The sequence below is a fragment of the Cupressus sempervirens genome, chromosome 6 (genome assembly GCF_028749045.1).
Source record: "Cupressus sempervirens isolate cs-2001-9-10 chromosome 6, ASM2874904v1, whole genome shotgun sequence".
Lineage (NCBI taxonomy): Eukaryota > Viridiplantae > Streptophyta > Pinopsida > Cupressales > Cupressaceae > Cupressus > Cupressus sempervirens.
Genome location: NC_143123.1, coordinates 2,909,736 through 2,931,235, shown reverse-complemented (window position 1 = coordinate 2,931,235; position 21,500 = coordinate 2,909,736). Strand labels below are relative to the sequence as shown.

The 21,500-nt window shown below is 36.7% G+C and overlaps 1 protein-coding gene across 4 annotated transcripts in view; it reads right to left on the bottom strand.

Annotated features, from left to right (window-relative positions):
• Positions 1–21,500, bottom strand: part of LOC149550689 (phox domain-containing protein) — a 120,663-nt gene that overhangs the window by 76,709 nt on the left and 22,454 nt on the right. For all 4 annotated transcript variants that reach the window (XM_089786248.1, XM_089786251.1, XM_089786249.1 and 1 more), the window contains exons 2-4: positions 10,544–10,943; positions 10,266–10,443; positions 10,030–10,169 (exon numbers count right to left, since the gene is read on the bottom strand). In XM_089786248.1, the coding sequence (XP_089642374.1) occupies positions 10,030–10,169; positions 10,266–10,443; positions 10,544–10,943 (718 nt within the window). The remainder of the gene's footprint in view (positions 1–10,029; positions 10,170–10,265; positions 10,444–10,543; positions 10,944–21,500) is intronic.

Sequence of the window (21,500 nt, the reverse complement as noted above, 5' to 3'; positions counted from 1 at the left end):
TACTAGCATTGGTAGATATATACACAAGTAGTCAATGTCCACAAAGGGACATGACTCTCCCGTGGCATATGCCACAAAGAGAGTCATGGCCCTCTGTGGGCTTGACTTAGTATATTCATAGACACCGATCCATAACTATCAGTTAGTCATTTACTTTGTTCAGTAAAGATGTGATTCCATCGGAATTATTATAATTAATTTAATCCATATATATGTATCTTAGTGAATATCCTCTCTCTCTCTCTCTCTCTCTCTCTCTCTCTCTCTCTCTCTCTCTCTATATATATATATATATATTAATTATATCCATATATATGTATCTTAGTGAATATCCTCTCTCTCTCTCTCTCTCTCTCTCTCTCTCTCTCTCTCTCTCTCTCTCTCTCTCTCTCTCTCTCTCTCTCTATATATATATATATATATATATATATATAATTTCTCAATTACATATATATAACTATAGTAATAGTCTGATAACTTCAATCTGAATGAGACTATAATCTTTACAAGCAAAAGCGAGAACAAACACTCAATCTATAAATCTCATCATGTACAAAATATCTAATCATTGTGATATTTCTATCAAATTCACCTTTGACGTTTTTGAGTCAAACTCAATTCACCCATGTTTCATGAGTAGTGGTCCACAAAACCTCGTCTCTAATGAGAATGAATGAAACACTTATTGTATCTAGGAGACGCTTATAGAGGTGAAGCACTGGGCTTTCCTGCGAGGTCATCCATCCCATTCCTTCTCCTAAGAGATGGGTTCTTGTGAAACACTACTTGTGAAACATGGATCAATGAGTTTGACTCAAAAACCACACAATTGAATCCTGATAGCAATATCAAAATTTGGCTTGTTGTGGATAATATCTCCATATCAATTCCTAATCATAGTCAGCAATCCTTCTAACATGCTTTCATTTCTTGATTATTATTTTGGTGATGCCATGCTCCTCCCTCTCTCACCCAAGAGCTTGCAAAGGCAACATGATGTTCTAACTTCATTTTGCAAGCTTAAAGAGATAAAATGAACCTTGGTGAAACTAATGTTATGATCAACACTAACAAGGACACACTTTGCAATTTCCAACTCTCTTATGAAGGGGGGATAATCGAGATGAGATCGTTCTATATCTGCTTGGGTATTTAGCTTCTTCGACATCCCTTCAATTTAAGGCCTTCATCTAAATCACACATTTGCAAGGGTTATGCATCGCTTTTTCCTAAAGCAACAATATTTCCAAATGCATTTACATGATATACCTTGAAAGATGTACCACTTTGATGTAGTTATTAGATCAATAGTTTTTAGATTTTGAAGCTTGGGGTCCTAGCTTGTAGATAATCACCTAGGCCCAATAATGGGGATCCAAACCCTTGTGTTGCAACATATGATTTGATGCAGCAAGCAGCCCAATTGTGTGTCCAACCCAAGTTTCGTGCCTGTCCCCTACAGTTCCATTGTCTTCTCAAACTCATTTGCCACTTTCAAAGATATACAGCTTTTCATAACTACACTACTCGGCATATAAGATAGAACTACTTGGCTCTTTGTTCATTTGAGAGGACTGCTGCTTTTGGTCCACCTAGATGTCAACAATGTTGTTAAGCCAAATTCACACTTTTAATCCATCAAAATCTTTACTGATCAGATCCCTCACTTTCATTATTCCTTAGACACCCCTCCTTGCCTTTCACCTTCCTCAAAGGTGGTTATCATATGAATTATCAAAAAGATTATCTCTATCAGAAAAAATTCTAGTTCACTTGGCCATATCCTCATTAGTCTCGCAATCCCAAGTTCCCTTTCTACATTAATCATTTCTTGCAAATCATGGGTGGCAACATCATTTGACATAACTAATTTAATAGCATTAGCCATGTGGGTTGAAAATCCCCTTTGAGCGACTAAGAGTGTGTTCCACTCCCCACTAGCTTAAAATTAAGACAAACTATCACACTACATGTGAGACCACTATCCACCAATTTTGCTACCTCCTTTTAATTGCCCATTTAGTACAAGATAGGAGAAGACATACCATATTTTATATAGACAAAAGGCACACAACCAACTTCATTTCACTACCTAAATGAAAGCTTGGCTCTTTTCTTGAAGGATTTTATCACTCTCAAGCACAAGACCTTGTAAGGCACCACTATAGCCACCAAGTTGATCACCTCATTATTTTTCCTATTGCACATATAGGTGGCATTCAATGACCTTGAGAAAGCACAAATATTCACATAGTTGATGACAAAAAATGAAACAACAACTTCTACCCATGCTACCTTTGCTAACACTTAGACTAGAGTACCCCACCTCTCTTGCCCTAGGCACCACGTTGTTGTGTCTAAATATCAATTGATGTCTCTTATTCAAGCACCTATCACTAATCTCTTTCCCACATCCAAAATGTCTTTCCCGACTCTAACAATGTTTGGGTGTGAAGTCTTCAAACATTAGTGTCAGGCAAGATCCAAACAAAGTTTCTATATAATACTCTAGACACTCCCCAAGACCATCCAACTTAGCTCTTTTTACCCGAGTCATTTAAAGAGAAAACCATTAGACTTTATATCACCACCTCCATTGATATTGGTGAGGGTATAGACTTGTCTTCTAATGATGGAGATTACACCTAGCTCACTTGATATTCTAGCCTCCTTGGTTGTATCGTTTGTGACAATGAGTCCTCTCTCTTGGAATTTTAAACTATTTGAAGACTAATTCAGGTCATCTTCTTGGCTTCCTGGGTTCTCTGCCATCTAACAAGACCAGGGTTCTTTTGTTCATCAAATTATCTTTATGTTTTGTTTTTCTTTCCAATGTCTTTTAGCCTATAGCTTCTTTGAAGCCTCTTTTCAGCTCCCTCTTGTTATAGAATCTAGTTGATTTTCCCAGACCCATTGACCTATTTTGGTCACTTGTGGACATTAAAAATATTTATTTCTTTCTGTCCTTTTAAGTTTGTCCAACCTAAGTCCCTTTCTTGCAGACATTTTCCTACGAGTTATTCGATCCCACACTAGCCCTATTGCAGTGATGGATGATGATGTCGCTGATTCTCCTGACCCAAATTCATTGCAGACATGTAAGATAGTTGGTTTCTTGCTCTAATCTCTTTTTTTCATTCCCATGTTTCCCTACGGACTTCCCCTCAAAGAACTATTTGTTCTCATACTTATATTTTCACTTTTTGGGGTTTTACTGATTTGGAGATCCCTCTCTTTAAGTAACTTGTATTTAGTTACTTTCCTTGATCTAGTATTTTCTAATGCTAGTAGCCTATTTTTGAGTTGCATTTACCTATTTTAATCCCCTGTTGACATTAATGTATTTTCTTTCTTGCTTGCTTGTGAATTTCCTAGATTAGTATGCTTGCAAAAGCTGCAATCTCTGCAACAAATATCCAAAATCCTCTCAGAAAAAGTCCTTATATAAAAATCCCATAGCAGAGCTCTTAATGAGAAAAACTTAAAATCCAATCACTTATCATCTCTCAAACTAATAATGTTTGGTAACAACAGCTAGGGCAAACAAACACACCATTGAAACACACACTGTACACACATTTCTATAAAACCAAACTCATATCTTCGAAACAATTTGTCATGCCATGACGTTTGCCTATGTTTATGGAGCATGGAAGAAAGGTAGTGACATTTATATCTACTGAAAAATGCAGGCAATGAGATCAGCAGATAGACAGAACTGTCTGTGCGATACAATTTTTATGGCTCTTAGCATAAATCAACTTAGCAGAGTTCATACAGATAGAAGTTGACTTCTGTGAAAATCCCTTCATGTGTAGCATAGTAGACTGTTGTCTTGATCAGAATTTAAGGAAAGAAAATGCAAAGCTTCAATAGTATCTAACAAAACAATCATTTCTTTAGACATATCAACAGTTCGGTTAGACTAAACAAATGTTCATTATATATATATATATATATATATATATATATATATATATATATATAGACTAAACAAATGTTCATTTTATATATATATATATATATATATATATATATATATATATAGACTAAACAAATGTTCATTTTATATATATATATATATATATATATATATATATATATATATATATATATATATATATATATATATATATATATATATATATATAACGAAGTAATTCGAAAATATTTGCTTGTTATTAACAGAGAATAAGAGGTCATTATATACAAAAGAATGGAACGATGTTTCTTGCAACAACCACTTTTCCTTGGTCTTAATTAACAACTAACATATCTAAGAAATACAGTTATTACTTCATTTTCATAAGAAGACAGTTAAATCAATTACGTTCACATGAATGAGATTAACGGTTAAAATCAGTTAAACAAAATTTCTTAACTTAAGAATTTAAAACACCATCAATGAATTTATTATGAAAATTAAAATCTACATACCATGGAATTCGAGACCGAAATCAATCTAGGGATGCTTCTACAACCATCCAGGTTAGTCCACAAATACCACTATAACAATATCTAATGACAACTACCATTCAATATTGCTATATCAAAATCAAATGACGATTGCCATTAAAAACCACTATATCAATTAGGGCATCGATTACCATTGGATCATTTAGGGCATCAGATACCATTGTATCACTTATGGCTTCAAATACCACTATATCAATTAGGGCATCGATTACCATTGAATCATTTAGGGCATCAGATACCACTGTATCACTTAGGGTTTCGGATACCACTATATCATTTAGGGCTTCAAATACCACTGTATCATTCCCTTCCTTCCGATTTGCTAAACTATGGCATTAACATAAGATTAGAAGATATATTCATAATCATTATTCTTAGATATGAAAAACTGAAATAACAATCCTATAGATATATTCCATATTCAGTTTGAAGATCAACCGATCTAACTGGTTGCCAATTACATTAACGATAAGAATTGCTTTCATTTTAAGAAATAACTATAACGATGATACAACTCAATTAATCTTAATCTTACCTTTTACTTGAATATACATCATAAAGTAAAAATACCTGTTTCCGACAAATGTTTGAATGCATAGCTTATCTTTGTCTGTTGTACGTCCGACAACTTATGGAGAGGTGAAATATTGTCAGGGGTTTAACCACCCAACCTCGAACCACAACTTATCCTCACACAATCTCTAATGAGAAAGGCCCTCCCTACCCAGAAAAGATATGGAACATCTTGTCATCCCCTAAGCATCCTAGTACCTAATCGCACCACTCACCTCGACAACAGGAGAATACAATAAACATTATCATGCATGAGCTATTAAATGATCCCTTTTTAAAATGATAAACATTATTATGTCATAATTGATACTGTTTCAAGTTATTGCAGATTCCTTTCTCTCACCTCTTTGCCCTTTTCCTTGGCTATACAGTCGGGTGAGTCCCAAGTGTTTGGAATTCCTGAGCAATCTGCTCTATGCATAAATTCTAGAGGGATTCACTACTTCGTATACTTATCACAAACTGTGATCTAAAAGTTTATGTTCTTGAGACTAATTGAAAATATTATTGGATAGTACATTTCATTCCAAACTTTATTGCATTTGGAAAACGTTTCATAAAGGTTGCATCTAATTTATTATGAAAGTTTAAAGAAGAGGAATGATAACAAAATACATGGAGTATGCAGCAAAACTCATATTGTAACTTGAAATAAATCTGGGAAAAAAAGAGTTATGAGACTAACTGGCTATTATGGAAAGCAATAAAATGATATTGAAATAACATCATATGACCTGATGTAGAATCTTAATAGGTCTAAAGCCTTGCAATCGATTGGACATCTGCCCTTCTTCAGATGTTGCAGACATATCCAAAGTGCATAATATTGTAATCCTCAAACGAGCTGAGCACATACGGCAGAGAGGTTGCTTGAGTTTGGAAGTATAGACTGAAATAAAAAGGATCTCGGCACAAGAAAATATGTGAAGTTGGGTGCTAAGGGTGGCGGAGAGAGTAAAGGAAAAAACATAGCAAGGGAAGGTAGCCGATTGTGCGGGGTGTATATGCCTGACTCTACTCACGGCGTCCATTATAAAGAACTAGCCGTGAATTCTTGGCTTCTGAAACATAAAAGATTATTGTCAATTTATCATGCCAAGTGTTGATTGGTTAAAAGCAAAGAATATTAAAAATGGAAAGAATAGAGATGGAAGATTATAATTCAAATATTATTATATGTTGAATATTATTATAATTTGAATACTATTATAATTTTATATTTATATATACATGTAAATATATTAATGAGGTGACATCATTTCATTAAATTATTATAATATAATGGTGTCCTTCATTTTTATATCTATATGTACGCATATACATATATATTATACTAATATGGTGAAAGCTCATTTAAAATCCTTTGAAGTACGTTTTATATTTTAATTAAATTATTTTATGTTTTAAATTATTTATTTAATAGCTCATGCGGTTTCATCGATTGTATCCTGATGTTCAAGTCACTAAGTCCTCAACCATGGTGATTTGCGATTCATACCCATTTGCCCAATGATGGTGATGCTCTTATGCCCAATTCTTTTCTAACAATACTTCTACCCCTTCGACGTGCTTCGTACAAGGAAATTCTTCACAGTTAAATCATATTATCATAACATCATAAATAATCATAACGGCTAACCGCCTATTCAATTCCATGAATTTGTGATAAATAATCAACTAACGTGTTATCTTCACATGAAATTATAACGACTAACCATTTCGCAGGATTATAACAAATTTAACTATCAACTGACTTCATGTGAACCACAACGGCTATATTTTAAATTAGGTCAAAAATTGGGATGTAACATTTCCTTAGGAAATGATCGTAAAGAATAAAAACATTCTATTCTAGCTAAGAAAGCAAAAAAAGCTACAACTAACTAAAGCTAACTAGATATTTACAATAGAATACCATTAACTAATAATAGATGATTATCTATTATCGTAATACCCTCCCTTAATGGTTAATCTATCTAGAACACCAAGTTGTCCCCCAAACTTGACAAACTTATCAAGACAAGAGGCTTGGTGAGAATGTCTGCAATCTGATCTGTGGTAGGAACATACTACAAATCTATTGTCTCGTCTTCAACCAATTGACGTATGTAATGATAGTGAACATCCACATGCTTGGTTCGTTCATGGAAGACTGGATTCCATGCTAACTTGATAACACCTTTGTTATCAAAAAACAGAGTAGTTGGTCCTGCTAGTGACATCTACATATCCCCAAGCATCCGATGAAGTCAAACAACTTCACATCTTGCCTTAACAATCCCTCTATAGAGGAGAAAGAAATTGCCTGTTGCTTCTTACTAGTCCATGTGACTATACCAGATCCCAAACTGAACACATATCTAAAAGTTGACTTTTATCATCAACAGAGCCTGCCCAATCTGAATCTGTAAACCCACTGAGTTTAGGATTAGAACTTTGAGAGTACAAAAGTCCATAATGGGAAGTGCCCTTCACATAACGAAGCACGTGTTTTGCTACCATCCAATGATCAGCCTTCGGAGCTGTCATAAAGCATGAGATATAGCTGAATGCGAAGCTGATATCGGGCCTAGTAGTAGAGAGGTAGATGAGGTTGCCTACCAGTTGCCTGTATGTAGTATCATCAACGGAAGGAGAATCAGACTTTGCGAATAACTTGGGACCTTTCTCCATTGGTGTAGATGCAAGCTTCCAATCCTACATACAGAATTTGTCTAACAGAGCCCTAGCATATTTGGACTAAGAGATGAATAAACCAAAAGACTGTTGCCAAACTTCAACACCTAGGCAATAATGCATGAGCCCAAGATCAGTCATATCAAAAGACTGGCATTAATTATGTTTGATTCCCTGAATCAAAGATGCCGAACTGCTAGTGATGATCAAATCATCTACATAAATAACCTTAAGGATGATGACACTGTCAGTAGTCTTGATGCACAAATTTGAGTTTAAAGAACTCCTCTGGAAGCATTGATCACTAAAGTACTTATCAATTTTTATGTACCATGCCCAAGAGGCCAGCTTCAAGCCATAGAGAGCTTTTACCAATCTGAGAACCTGGTGATCTTTACCAACAACCTTGAAACCCAGAGGCTGTGTCATGTAGACCTCTTAATGGAGATCACTATTCAGGAAAGCACTCTTGACGTCCATCTAATGGACCTTCCAAAGCATGAAGCTGTCAAAAAGTATAAAAGGCAGAATCTGTTTGCTCAAGGTGCTCGACACTATTCATAGTGGGTTGCAAACCAGATTGCTTAGATAGGACAGCTAAGGACTTCCAAAATTCAACCTTCATGTGCCCATCCTTGTGGCAATAGTTGCATTGAATGTTTTTTTTTCTCGAAGCCTTCTAACGCTGGAGCAAAGGACCTCTGTTGAGAAGACTGTTATGAACCAGAACCACCTTACTACTGTCGCAACATTCAAAGATGGTTAGCATCCACTATTTCCATGTGCCATAATTGCAACTGTTAAACTTATGATTTTCCTTGAGCAAAATATTAGTCATAGATGCCATAGCACATTTTCCAATGAAATAGTGTGCAGTATCTATGAAGGCATGCTTTTTGAGGCAAAAAAAAGACCTAGAATATTTGAAGGATGACCTAGAAGAGAGCTCAAAAAACACAAAAAGAATATGTTGTCATTTTCTGGATCGGCTGGCTCAAAAATCGAGGCACCCAAAAAAACATACAACCCCCTAGTTGAGATCTCAAAAAACCCACCAAGAATCTAATTTGTTTTGATCCGGTACAGAAAATTAGGGATTAGATCAAAAACGGCCCTGCTGCAAAAAAAACCACAAAAAATGGCAGAAATGTGCACGAAAAACAAAGAGATCTGGATAGAAATGGGTTGCAAAACCAAACCAAAAGTTGTGTAAATTCAAATCTCTCAAAACGGAAACCCTAGTTGGATTATAGAAGGAGTTGGAAGCAAATATGCATTTAAATAATTTCAAAAATATAAGGCAAATAATTTCAACCAAGAAACTATAATTATTTTTCGAAAAAATTTAGTGTATTGGCTTTGATACCATATTACGAAGTAATTGGAAAATATTTGCTTGTTATTAGTAGAGACCGAGAGGTCATTATATACAAAAGAATGGAACGATGTTTCCTTAGGAAACGATCATAAAGAATAGAAATATTCTATTCTAGCTGAGAAAGCGAAAAAAGCTACAGATAACTAAAGCTAACTAGATATTTACAATAGATTACCATTAACTGATAATAGACGATTATCTATTATCGTAGTAATATACACACACACACATATACATGCATGCATGCATATATACACACACGTGTGTGTGTGCGCACGCGCACGTATGTTGTGTGTGTGTGTGTGTATTCTCATCCAATTATTTGTTGCTATCATTGGCATAACAGGATTCTCTTAGAAAACATATTGGGGCTTTTATAAGCCAACGCAATATCTTTCTCCATATGCACATGAATACTTTTTTCCTTTCAAACATCATTAAAATCTCACCCCTGCGTTCTATCCAGGAATTGAAAATAAACAGTGCAATAAGCAGCAGCATAGAAAAGATTAAAGTTAAGATATCGGTAATACTTAGAAACTAGATGTAAGAAAAACCTTGGCAACTCCAAGCTAGATAACTCTTCTCAATGGTCTTTAATGCTGTTACCCACAAAATCTTCTAGAAGAGTTCTAGTACCCTCACAAACCTGAGAAGGTTAAAAAAATAAAACACACTAATTCTGAACTACAGCATCTAATAAAAGATTACAAAGAATACATTAATGTGGCATTTAAGAAGTTATGGCTTTCGGAATCCTTTAATGAAGAAAGATAGCTAGTGAAAAATCAAAAAACAAAAAATGCTGCAACCACTTAGGTTCCAACCATATCTAAAACATGATAATAGATTTCAAGATAATCAACAGCGCTTTATATTTTACATCCCAAAAGCAACATACAAGTGACAGATTATCCGAAGCTAACCCTGGGCTTGCAAAATTCATAACTGGCTGCATAACAGCACAGGCTAGAAGTTCTCGGGCAAGGCATTGAACAAGAGGACACTGAGCGTCCTGAGGTCTTAACACAACAGCCACTACTCCAGCCATCAACTGCCTAAGAACCTGAAGAAGTACATTACAACAAAATCAGTTCAATTGAAAAAAAAATAAATGCAAAAACTAGTTCAAAATCAGTGCATAAGGCTGTCCTCTTCTTACCCTATACTCATTCTCTGGAGAGATCAAAGCAGGGTGCAACTCCTTTGTAGCAGCTAAACATTGTTTCAGTCTTTCATCCCTTTCTTCAGATGAGAGAGTACGCATGACATCTCTTCCAATGGAAGCTTGATTTTTCCTAAAGAGTTCTATATGACTCCCAACCAAATCCACCACATCCCTGAATATGGAAGATAATAATATTTCAATTAAGTGTCAATTTCCCCCACCTATACTAGAATATAATAGTGTGGAACCTACCAAAGATAATAACAGATTACCTGGTCAGTAAATCAATCAGATTGATACGTTTAATCCTCTGTGATATCTCCCCAAACACATCATTTATAAGAAATTTAATCTGCTCTGGAACTTCATGGTCGGGAGTAATTGATGAGTACCACAGATCTGTAACAAATTCTTGCACAATCTTCTGGGTAAAATCATCCACTGCTGCTTGAACAACTGGTGAATCAACCTTCCTCCTCCATCTCATAGAGGCCCGTGCAGGAAGGAGAAGTGGATCATGAGGAGACAACTGCCTTTGTTTGAGATGAGAAAGATATGATGGTTCAGAAGTCACTGGACTCCTATGAATTTCCAGCTCAAGGGAGAGGTATCGAAGTAATACAATAATGATGAATGATATTGGAACATTTAACCAGATCAAATTACTTGTCACTGCCACAATACAAAGACAAGTCAGTCAGCAACCACCAACCAAAACAGAACATTGAATCTGCAAACAATTTTTTAGAATAAGGTTGAGCTCATCAGACTCTATACAATAACTAACTGGAACACACAACAAAAAAAAAACATTATGGTTTCATTATCTTAACTCTCATATTATGTCTCATAAAACATTTTCTTCTAGAGGTAAATTTAGAAACCTGCAGTCACTAAGCTGTTTTTGTGTAGACATTAGCAGAAGTCAGTGTACTGACAGCTGTGAAAAATCACTTTCTACTGAAATTCCTATTAACCAGACTGAACATAGTTATTCCCATTTCAAAAGAGTCTTTTGTGTAGTAAAATAAGTAAATGCTTCTGGAAAAACACTCTTATGACACCTGCACTTAAAATGTATTTGTTAAATGTGGTGTTGAAGAAGTAAGAAGCATCAACAGAAGACAAGAGGCTTACTAAAAAATGTAGAGGAAACCATTGTGGACAAATCCAGTGCATCAGCCAATGAGTAAGCAATGTCCACGATGACTAAAATAGCTTACAAACATACACTTGTGAAAGCTCAAGTACATGGAGTTCTAGGGTCATAATAGAAAATTTGGACACCATAAATTTATAACATAAAGTGCAAACACTATCTCCATCGCTTAAAATGATATTTTACACAAAGGAATCAATTTTATTCTTCTCCATTTTCAATTTTCCATACATCCTCAATTTAGCTATTAAAATATACAGTTGCCTTTAGAAGATAGAATCCTAATATTGAGATCAATGTCATTAATGGTTATCAATTTGAGGAAGTAAAAATTACATGGATAGGTGAACTCAAGCCCTCAAAATGATGTGTAGAATTCCACATCATGAGGTAAAGGGAATGACCAATAGGATGGAGAGGTTTCATTCATGAAGGTACGTTGACATTATATTGCATTAAGGCATATGTGATGCTAAAATTTTGAACAGTTAACTGAAGTAACTAGAGGAATTTAGCATGTATAAATTAAAAGAATGTCAAATCAAATTCTAGTTTGCAGATAAAAACAACACATGGTATTATTACCACAAAGAGAAACAACAAAGCCTGCCAGCCATACAACTGAATTCTTAATATAGGTGCAATATAAGGATCATGACAAATGTGTATTGTACACATTGTAATATAAAACTGGATGCTCATTTGAATGGGAACTGCTGTGTGTTAAAATTCAATTTGGGGCCAATGTCATAGTAAAAAGTGGGAGAAAGTTAGAGACACAGAACAATCACGACGTGGATGACAGGGCACATGATTGTCATCAGAAAAAACAGCAATTGCAGACAAAGCACAACAGATTGAAATGGAGAGAACAAAGCCCCTCCACGTTAAGAGTCGAGTATACAATAAAGTAAATCCAATTTCTAATTTGAATTCGCAGAGCAAATTTGTCTTCGAAAAATTGGTGCATGAGCCTGGAGTGGAAGCATATAAAATACCCTGACCTATATCCATTAAGCTGGCTAAATAAGGGTGCAAATATTATAAAAACTTAGCAGTGCAAAATCAAGTTTGCTGCTTGGACAAAGTACATTTACTCAAAATTCAAGTTGTCATTGCATCTTTGGACATTGATAATGTTGTGATTGGAAATGCTTATATGTGATGATATAAGAGATGCCATCATTATGAGAAGGAACCAACTTCAATTGACCAATGATAGGCATATACTCATGGTCAGTACATGCAAGGTAAAATCCCAGGATTAGCTGAGGATAACGAAAAGAGAATGATAGTTGCAAGCCACCATCAAGTAGCCTCAAGTTCAAAGAAAAGTGAAGAAGAATCCACATAGGTTATAGTAAAATTATGTAGAATGGTTACAGTATAGTTTATCAAAACATGAATCCAACGTTACCACTATCTATATAAGGAATTATTACCAAAGATAGTCAATCAATATTGCGAGGGAAATAGTATTCTTTATTTATTAACAAAAAACAAGAAGTACATCATTCACGTTCCAATATTCTTAATTAGTGCTCGATTGGTTAGGGAGACCAATATACACATCCCCTTGCTACCTAACTACCCAAACCCATTACTATCTTTAATTACATTATTGTTTTATTATGCCCTATATTATTCTCCCCCCCCCCCACCCAACAATTAACCAAAAGAAACTAGATTTCAAGATGTAGGGTGCGAAGATGTTCCTGAACTGGATGTGTTGTCACAAAAGCCATAGATCTCGTTCTGCTGCCATTTGCTTTGCTCAAACCCCTTGTAGTCGCATGGCTTCCATCCTATCCTCTTCCATTGATGCCAACTTCTTTGCATGGGCTGCTTTCTCCAATTCCCACTCTTCTTTCATCTTCTTTGTTCACTCCTTTTCTTGTTGGAGTTCCAAGAATGTCCCCCTAAACACCTCCACCATCTAAGCAAGTGATTGCATGAGAGGTGGCTGGTCCATAATTGTAGGTATGATACTTCCAGCCTTCCATATTTTTGCTGCATCTCCATGCCTCGTCCCACTTTGCATGAATATGCTCTTGTCTAATGATAATCTTCCTTCATAAATTTCGCAAGGGACTCTGCTACTCTAGCTATGGTGTCCAAATTTTGTCCCTTAGCCTTCTTTATGATTTCCCTGATGGTTTGTTTCATCTCATGTAAACCTTTGAGGAGCTTTTCAACTTTTTCCTCCAATGAAGGTATCTCGCTCTAAATTTCTTCCATCCTAATTTCTTCTTCTACCTCCAATAGGGTCGGTAAAGGTGGGACACATCCTTCACACTCATCTCGAACTTTTCCAGCAATCTATAAGCCTCATCTAACACTTTATCTTCAACATAAGTTACTTATTTTTCGATTCCAACCCCTTCCATTTGCTTCCCATTGCTATTGGGCGTCCCCTGCACTCCTTTCTTCCCTACCAAAGTTACTACCAAAGCAATCGGCTGAGCTACCTCAATTCCCTCCAATATGTTAAGCCTCACAGTATGGAGAGCCTTTTGATGCATCCAAAGATCTACCACTTTGGTGTGTTTCATATGTTCTAGTGCGACCAAATTTGCTATCGCAGCCAACTCTAATATTGGGAATGAAATTCTTTTGGCCCCCCCATTGAGGAATTATCTGGTCACTCCTCATGCATTGTTCTTCACCTTGGGTGTACGGCTATCACCACCAGCCATACAGTCTTCTCCCGCCACCGTACAACCTTCTCCTTTCTCTTTTAGTGTATCGACTATCTTTGTTGCACCGTGCAGTCCCTCTCTTTCATACGTCCTCCTTTTGTGGCTTCTACCGTACGGCTTGTGTCTCCTTCCATAACATAATTTTGGGCATCATCCTTGCTGCTACTCGTACGACCTACTCCGTCCATGTCAATACTACCTATTTCCTTTATGCCCTCTATGTGCCCACTTGTTTGCATATGGCCTTGTGGGTGTATTTCAGCCTCCTATGGTATAGCTCTTAGCAATGATCCCTCTTCCATCAAAAGGAATGCAATGTCCCTAGGTGTGCCTTGGATTTGACCTAGCCGAAATTCATCTTCATGGTAGTCCAAGGACAATGATTCGTCTGAGCTTACTCCTTTTTCTTCATCCGAGATTTCATCCTCTTCACCTTGCTCTGTACTCTAAGTTTGAAAAGAAATCTCTTGTATAATTTGGTGTCTCAGTTTTTTCCTCCTTAGCTCTCCTCCTCTGTTGCCTACTCCAAATGTATCCACATGGAACCTATATGCCATGGTCAGCTTGTAGGGTTTTACACTATTTGTTGGTACAAATGTTTTCCTATGTTTTGGAGGCCACTTGTGTCCAAAATGCTTCTAAAAACAAGGCTATTGCATGATGAGGCATGTAAATTGCCTTATGTTTCAACTCCAAAAACTCCCTTAATCACTTTGAAAGAAGTTAGAGCCCAATTGTAAACCCTCCCTACATTCAGCCCAATCACTATCGGCAACATCCAAATGACTATGTCAGATGTTCGGCTCCCACCAATGAGTTTTCTTTTCACCAAGTTCATGATGCACCTCCACTCCTCATTTGCTATAAATATTTTCTTCAGTCCCTATCTATTGTTCTTGCTTAGAATACTTTCCCACTCCTGCTCTATGAGATCGCTCCTGCACATCAATCCCAACCATTTCATCTTTTCCTCCATTGTCATTTTGGTTGGAGTTTTTGTTGGATCTTGCCCTCAGTTAGGAATCCCCAATACCTTGTTTATCTCCTTTGCCCAATACGAAATGGTAAGGGTTTTCTGAAAATATTGAATCACTGATTTTTCTGCCCTTCCCTATAATATTCAACAATCATTATTCTCAACACAAGCTCAATCTCTTTTAAATCAAAATTTGGAATAGAAATGATTTTATCTACCTCTACCTTGCAAAATGCCCCCTTCAGCACATGATTTTCCTTTGCATTCTCCCACCATATTCTGCATTTGCTTCCTGCCACACTTTCAAATGTGACATTAGCGGTTGTAATCTTTTCAGTACTCTTCCCTTTGTCCTTCTTTGTAGCAAACACCATTTTCCTCACCTGTAATCCCCTTTCTTTTCTTAAATCAATAATTGTTCCTCTGCTTGGATTACCTATGCTTGTTTTCACCATCTTGTGATTCTTTTTAAGTGCCCAAGTGGCTCTTGTGTTCCTCTACTCGCAACCATTTTTCTCCACATGTCTAACTGTTCTACTTTTCCTTTTCATACAGTCCCTCTCAATTTCAATGTGTACGATCCACTCCTCCTTGTTTACTCACTCCCTATTGTATGCACGTACACAAGGATTCGCACAGAATCGCTCTCCTCCTGAATCTTTTGTACATTGTATGTTAATTGCTCTCTCTACTACGTACTTGCCCCTGTCTTCGTATGGCAATTTGGCCTCCCTCCATTGTGCGCCATTCCTGTAATCATACAGAGATCAGATGAGTCATACACCTAATATTTGTATGTCGTATGGAAGTCTACGACTTTGTGCTCAGATTGGACCGTACGGATGTTCCTTTCTTTCTTTGTTGTATAGGTATTGTGGGTCATACAACTTCTCTCCTCTTGGTACTTTCTACTTCCTTTATGCGTACGGATTCTTCCTCTAGGCAGCTCCCTATGATGTTTCCTTTTCTTTCGTACTCCTCTATACTGAACTTATAGACCCTGCCTCCCTTTTCGAAGTCTTTTATTGTATTTTCTTTTTGCATTTCCCTTTTTCCTATTTTTCCTTTTATTTTGTTCAATTGATTTTCCTCTTCTTTTATTTCTATGGAATAAATATGAAAAGTCTTTGTCCTCTCTTTATAAAGTTACAACTTGGACACATTAACAGAGTCTTTTAGAGGATTGTTGTCAAGAGTTGATAACTTTATTGCTCCATTAGTCCCTACTTTTGTTATTCTATATGGTCCCAACTAATGTATCTTGAATTTTCTTGGCTTTAACTCATTTTTACCATTGTATTTAAGTACTAATTGCCCAGGTTGAAAATTTACTCTTTAAAAATGCTTGTCTTGCCAAAACTTTCTTCTATTGTGTGTTACTTTCGTAGGCCATTGTGTCATCATTCTCCTTTCATCCAACTTTACCAGGGTATTAAGCCTTTCTTTTAGACTTTCTATATCTCCCAATCTATGTGTTACTGCAACTCAGGCATAATACTGTATATTCCACAAGTGTTATGGCCTCTTGTCTGTATATTAAGTGAAAAGGGGTTTACCTAGCGGTGGCCTTGTAAGTAGTTTGGTACGCCCACAAGAGTGTTAAAAGCCTTTCCTCCCAATCCTCTCTTTCTACTCTACATGTCTTGTACAGATGGCTACCAATACTTTGTTTGTAGCTTCGGCTTGTCCATTGGCCCAAGGGTAGTATGTACTAGAGAGAGTATGTAAGATCTTAAACTCACTTCTCATCGTCCTGATTACTTGATTCACAAAGTGTACTTCTCTATTGCTTTTAATCTGCAGAGGTATGCCAAACTGAGTCATTATTTGTTAATAGAGAAATTTTGTAGTACTCATTGTCGTGCTGTCAGGAAGTGCCTTTACCTCCACCCATTTCGTGAGGTACTTCGTCGCCACTCTTACTTATTTACATCTATGTGCAATGCTAGCAGGTAGAGGACCAAACAAAATCGAACCCCCATCTTTCAAATAGCTCCTATGGCTATGATTGAAAGAGTGGTATAAGGTCTCTTATAAGGGGCTTGCCTGCTCTTTGGCATGTATCGCAACTTAGAACCCACTCTCGAGCATCCACATAAAGTGTAAGCCACCAAAGTCCTGCTAGTAATACTTTGGAAGCTGTAGCTCAGGTCCCATATAACCTCCTACCATTCCTTCATGAGGCTCCCTCAGCACCCCTAGGATTTCCTCCTCCATCACACCTCTTCATAATACTTCGTCAGGTCCTATTTTGTACAATAGTGCATTGATAAGCTGGAATGTCTTACTTTTCAATGCAATCTTTCTCCTTTTTGTAACTAGCATCTCTTTGGGGAAAGTAGTTGATAGGTACTAGCCAATGCCTTCATACCAATGCAGTAGTACTGCTATTTGATAAGATGTGGATCCAAAAAATCCGTGTTCACTCCCTTTTTGACAAGTTCTCCTAATCTTATCCTAGAAAACTAGTCTCCGATTACGTGACTCCTTCCTACACATAATGTACTTTTAAAGGTGATTCCTAGAGGAGTATCAGTATTCGGCTTACCCTCCCCTATATCATAGGCTTGTTCACCAAATACACTAGAGCTTGATAGTCAACAAAAAATGTGAACAAGATGGCCAACAAGTAATGTCTAAACTTTTGAATGGCATCAACAATACCTAATGCTTCTCTTTCTGTTGTACTATAGTTTTGTTCAATCTTTGAAAGTAGTCGGCTTGCGAAGTATACTAGGTGATCCAATCCATCCTGTCCAATTTGTGCCAATATGACTCCTATTGTATAGTTTGAAGCATCCACATGCACGTAAAACTCCTTATTCCAGTATGGGTATATGAGAATTAGCACTCCTACCAATCTCGTATTCAATTCTTGGAAAGCCTCCTACTCCTTTTGCCACATTAATCGTTCTCCCTTCCTAAATTTTTCGAAAGGTAGGGACACTTCTACGAATCCTTTTATGAACCTCCTATACTATCCCACATGCCCTAAGAATGATTTGACACCAGTCACATCTAAGGGCACTTTCATATTAAGAATGACTTTGTTCTTGTCAAGATTTGTTTTCAACCCTTCCTTACATACTATGTGGCTCAGAAGTCTACCTTGAGGTACCATAAATTTGCATTTCTTAGGATTTAATGCCAGCCTTGCCCTCCGACATTGTTCCATGCACTCTTTGATGGCTTTCAAGTGGTGCTCCTTCCCACTGTTAATTGACTATTCATCCAAGAAAGCTTTAAAATTCCCTACAAACATTCAATCAAAAATGTTAAAGTATAATTCTTTGGAATGTGGCAAGTATGTTGCATAGTCCGAATGGCATCCTAGTGTAGGCATACACCTTGTTTTCTACTAAACGTGGTTTCAGTTGGTCTTCTTCTGCTATGGTAATTTGGTAATATCCAAAAAAAAAAGTCCATTAAGTACATTTCATGACCAGAGACTTCTTCCAGAATATTGTCAGTAAATGGAAGCAAGAACAGATTTTTTATTGTTATTGCATTTAACATCTAAAATCCACACTTATCCAAATTTGGTTCCCATCTTTTCCAAAGATATAACTATAGGTGAAACCCACTCACGGGTCTGTACTTTAAATATTATACCTGCATCGAGCAACTTAGTGATCTCCTCATGCACTTTAGCCACATAGTTCTTGTTCATCCAATAGGGTCTTTTGTGTATTGATCTTGCTCCAGGTATGAGGGGTTTTCAATGGACGCATAATTTTGGTGGCACCCCTTTTAAGTCTATATACGTCCATGTGAACACATCCCTATAATCCAGAAAAAAATCTATAGGTTGTTGCTTTCAATACTGAATGGTCTTCCTCCCCTAAATTCATCCTTTCCAGTTTAGCTTCTTCATATTCTATTTCCTTGTCTTTCTCAAATTTGTCAGTCGAGGTGTCATCAAATTTGGTCGTACCCTCCTACTCCGTATAGCACCCTAGGTATTCTTCTTGAGATTCCATCTCTTGAATCTGCAACATATTACATTCTGGTTGAAATACTTCATAATCTCGCATTTCCCAATGGAACAGACTATTGAGGGAACTTGTTTCATCCTCTGAACATTCTCCCACCCATAATATGCCTTCTTCATCCAACTCAACTCCTTCGCCATCTTCCTCCTCCACTTCCGAATCATATGCAAGTTCCCGACTTACAGTTTGGTTCCTCAAGTCAATTTTATACTTCCATCCATCTACTTCAATGGAAAGAGTAATTTTCTTCCAATTGTGATTTGCCTTCGCTTTTACCAGCCATCCTCTCCCTAATAATGCATCATATCCCTTCTTCTCTAGAGTAATCACTACGAAATCTAGGAAGAATCGTTGTGTTCTAATAATTATTTTTGTCCCATCAGAGTCCTTATAGGCTTGATTTCATGTTGATTTGCTCCTACTAACTAAAATGTGGGTGGCCAAAGAGTTGGTTTCCTGAGGGCCTTCCAAGTTTCCTCGAGGAGGACATTAACACCCGAACCTCCATCCACAATAGTATTTGTAAACTTGCATCCTATTATCTCCATTTCTACCACAACATATGTCCTTCCCATCCCTATGGTAAATAAGGTGTTGGTGTCCTTCCCTACTTTTACTTCCTCCTTTTCATCCTCCTTGGAATGTTCTTTCTTAGTACTTCCTCCTTGTTTTATTGCCATCCTTAGTTGGGGTGATGTTAACATTATCATATTTCCACAATCCATTTGAAATGTGCAATTTTATTCTAGATTAGATTTTGTAAGCTTTTTTAGCATCAACATTTTGAATCACGCTCCGTGATCTATCATCGGGATAGGTTGGCAATCCTCACTGGTACAGTGGTCTCTAGTACTTGTTGCATAATGTTAGTTTCTGGTACAGTAAAGGGAGTTTAGCGGTACTTATTTTTACTTTGTCATGGTATCTTGGATATCTCTCTTGGCTTCCTCAAACTTCTCTTTCTTCATGCCTACATCAAGATATTTAAGTTTCTTGGCTTGCATTCTTGTAATGGCTAGTACTTCCCTCCCTAGATCTACAATTTCTAGCATGTTCACACCTTTTTGTCTCGGGCAGTCGACATCCTCATTGTTACCAAGCCCACACCACTTGCACAGCATTCCTCCATTTTGTCCTCCACTCTGATAGTCTCGAGCAAAATGTCCTATTCATTGCACCTTCTGCACTATATCATGGGACATCCCCTTGCATCATATTGGGTTCGGCTCCTAGGTGTACTATTATTGCTATTGTTATTACTTCCCCTCCACTTATTCTGATACACTCCAAGTGATGCTTCCATGCTTGTGTTCCGAAGGGGAGTGAAGGTGGTGTGGATTGTTCCCCTTACGTAAAAAATACTTGAGCATTTTGTGCCTTCAAATTATAAGGACAATCCTTTATCGAATGTCCCAATGCTAGTATTTTACATAATGCCTTTCTAAGGCAACCACTTTTTGTGTAGTTACAATCAATACACCATAATTCTTTCCCTTCTTTTTTTCCTCCTTGCTTGTTGTCATTTCTTTCATTATCCTCATCATATCTTTCCTTAATGCTCAAATTGTTTTACTCATCCCCACTCTCTTCAGAACTCTTGCTTTTGCCTTCATGCCTCCTCCCTTTTGAAATTTATCTTTCGCTCTCTATATCCATAGCACGAGTACAGGCATCCTCAGAGGATGATGGTGGTACTATTTCATTTTTTTTCTATAGGGACGGAGTTAAGCCATCAATAAACCATCTTTTCTTTAACCTGTCTGCTGGTGTATTTTCCTCCTACTATGGGCTCTTACTAATTCATTCTTCCCTTGTGTAACAACCCATTTTTCCGGGCCTTAGTTAACAACTAGCAAATCAATGAAATACAGTTACTAATTCACATTCATGAGAAGGCAGTTATAACAGTTACGTTCATGCAAAAGAGATTAATAGTTACAATTAGTTTACCTAAATTATCGTAACTAACAATTGAAGGCATCATCAATAAATCTAAATAGAGGATTTAAGTTTTACATACCCTAAATCCCGAAACTAGAATTCGCCTAGGGCAGCATCTACAAAACCCAAGTTAGTCTACATATACCACTTAGGGCACAAATAGTTATACCATTGTATCGTACTGACAGATACCAAGTCTAGATAGCTTGATTCACAACTTTGAGAAGGAGCATGTGCCAACCAAAGAGAGTATCATTGTCCAATGACTAATATGACATCAAATAAGATCCAACATAACATTCAAATTGTTTTCCAAGCCAAGTAGGAGATATAAGGATACCCAGATATAAGAAAGCAGAAGCAACCTGGAAATGAAGAAAATTAGCAACTTGTTCCTAGAGCTGAAGTTTTGTATGGAAGAAGAAAACTTGAGATTTTTGTTCATTTGAGATTTGATCAAAT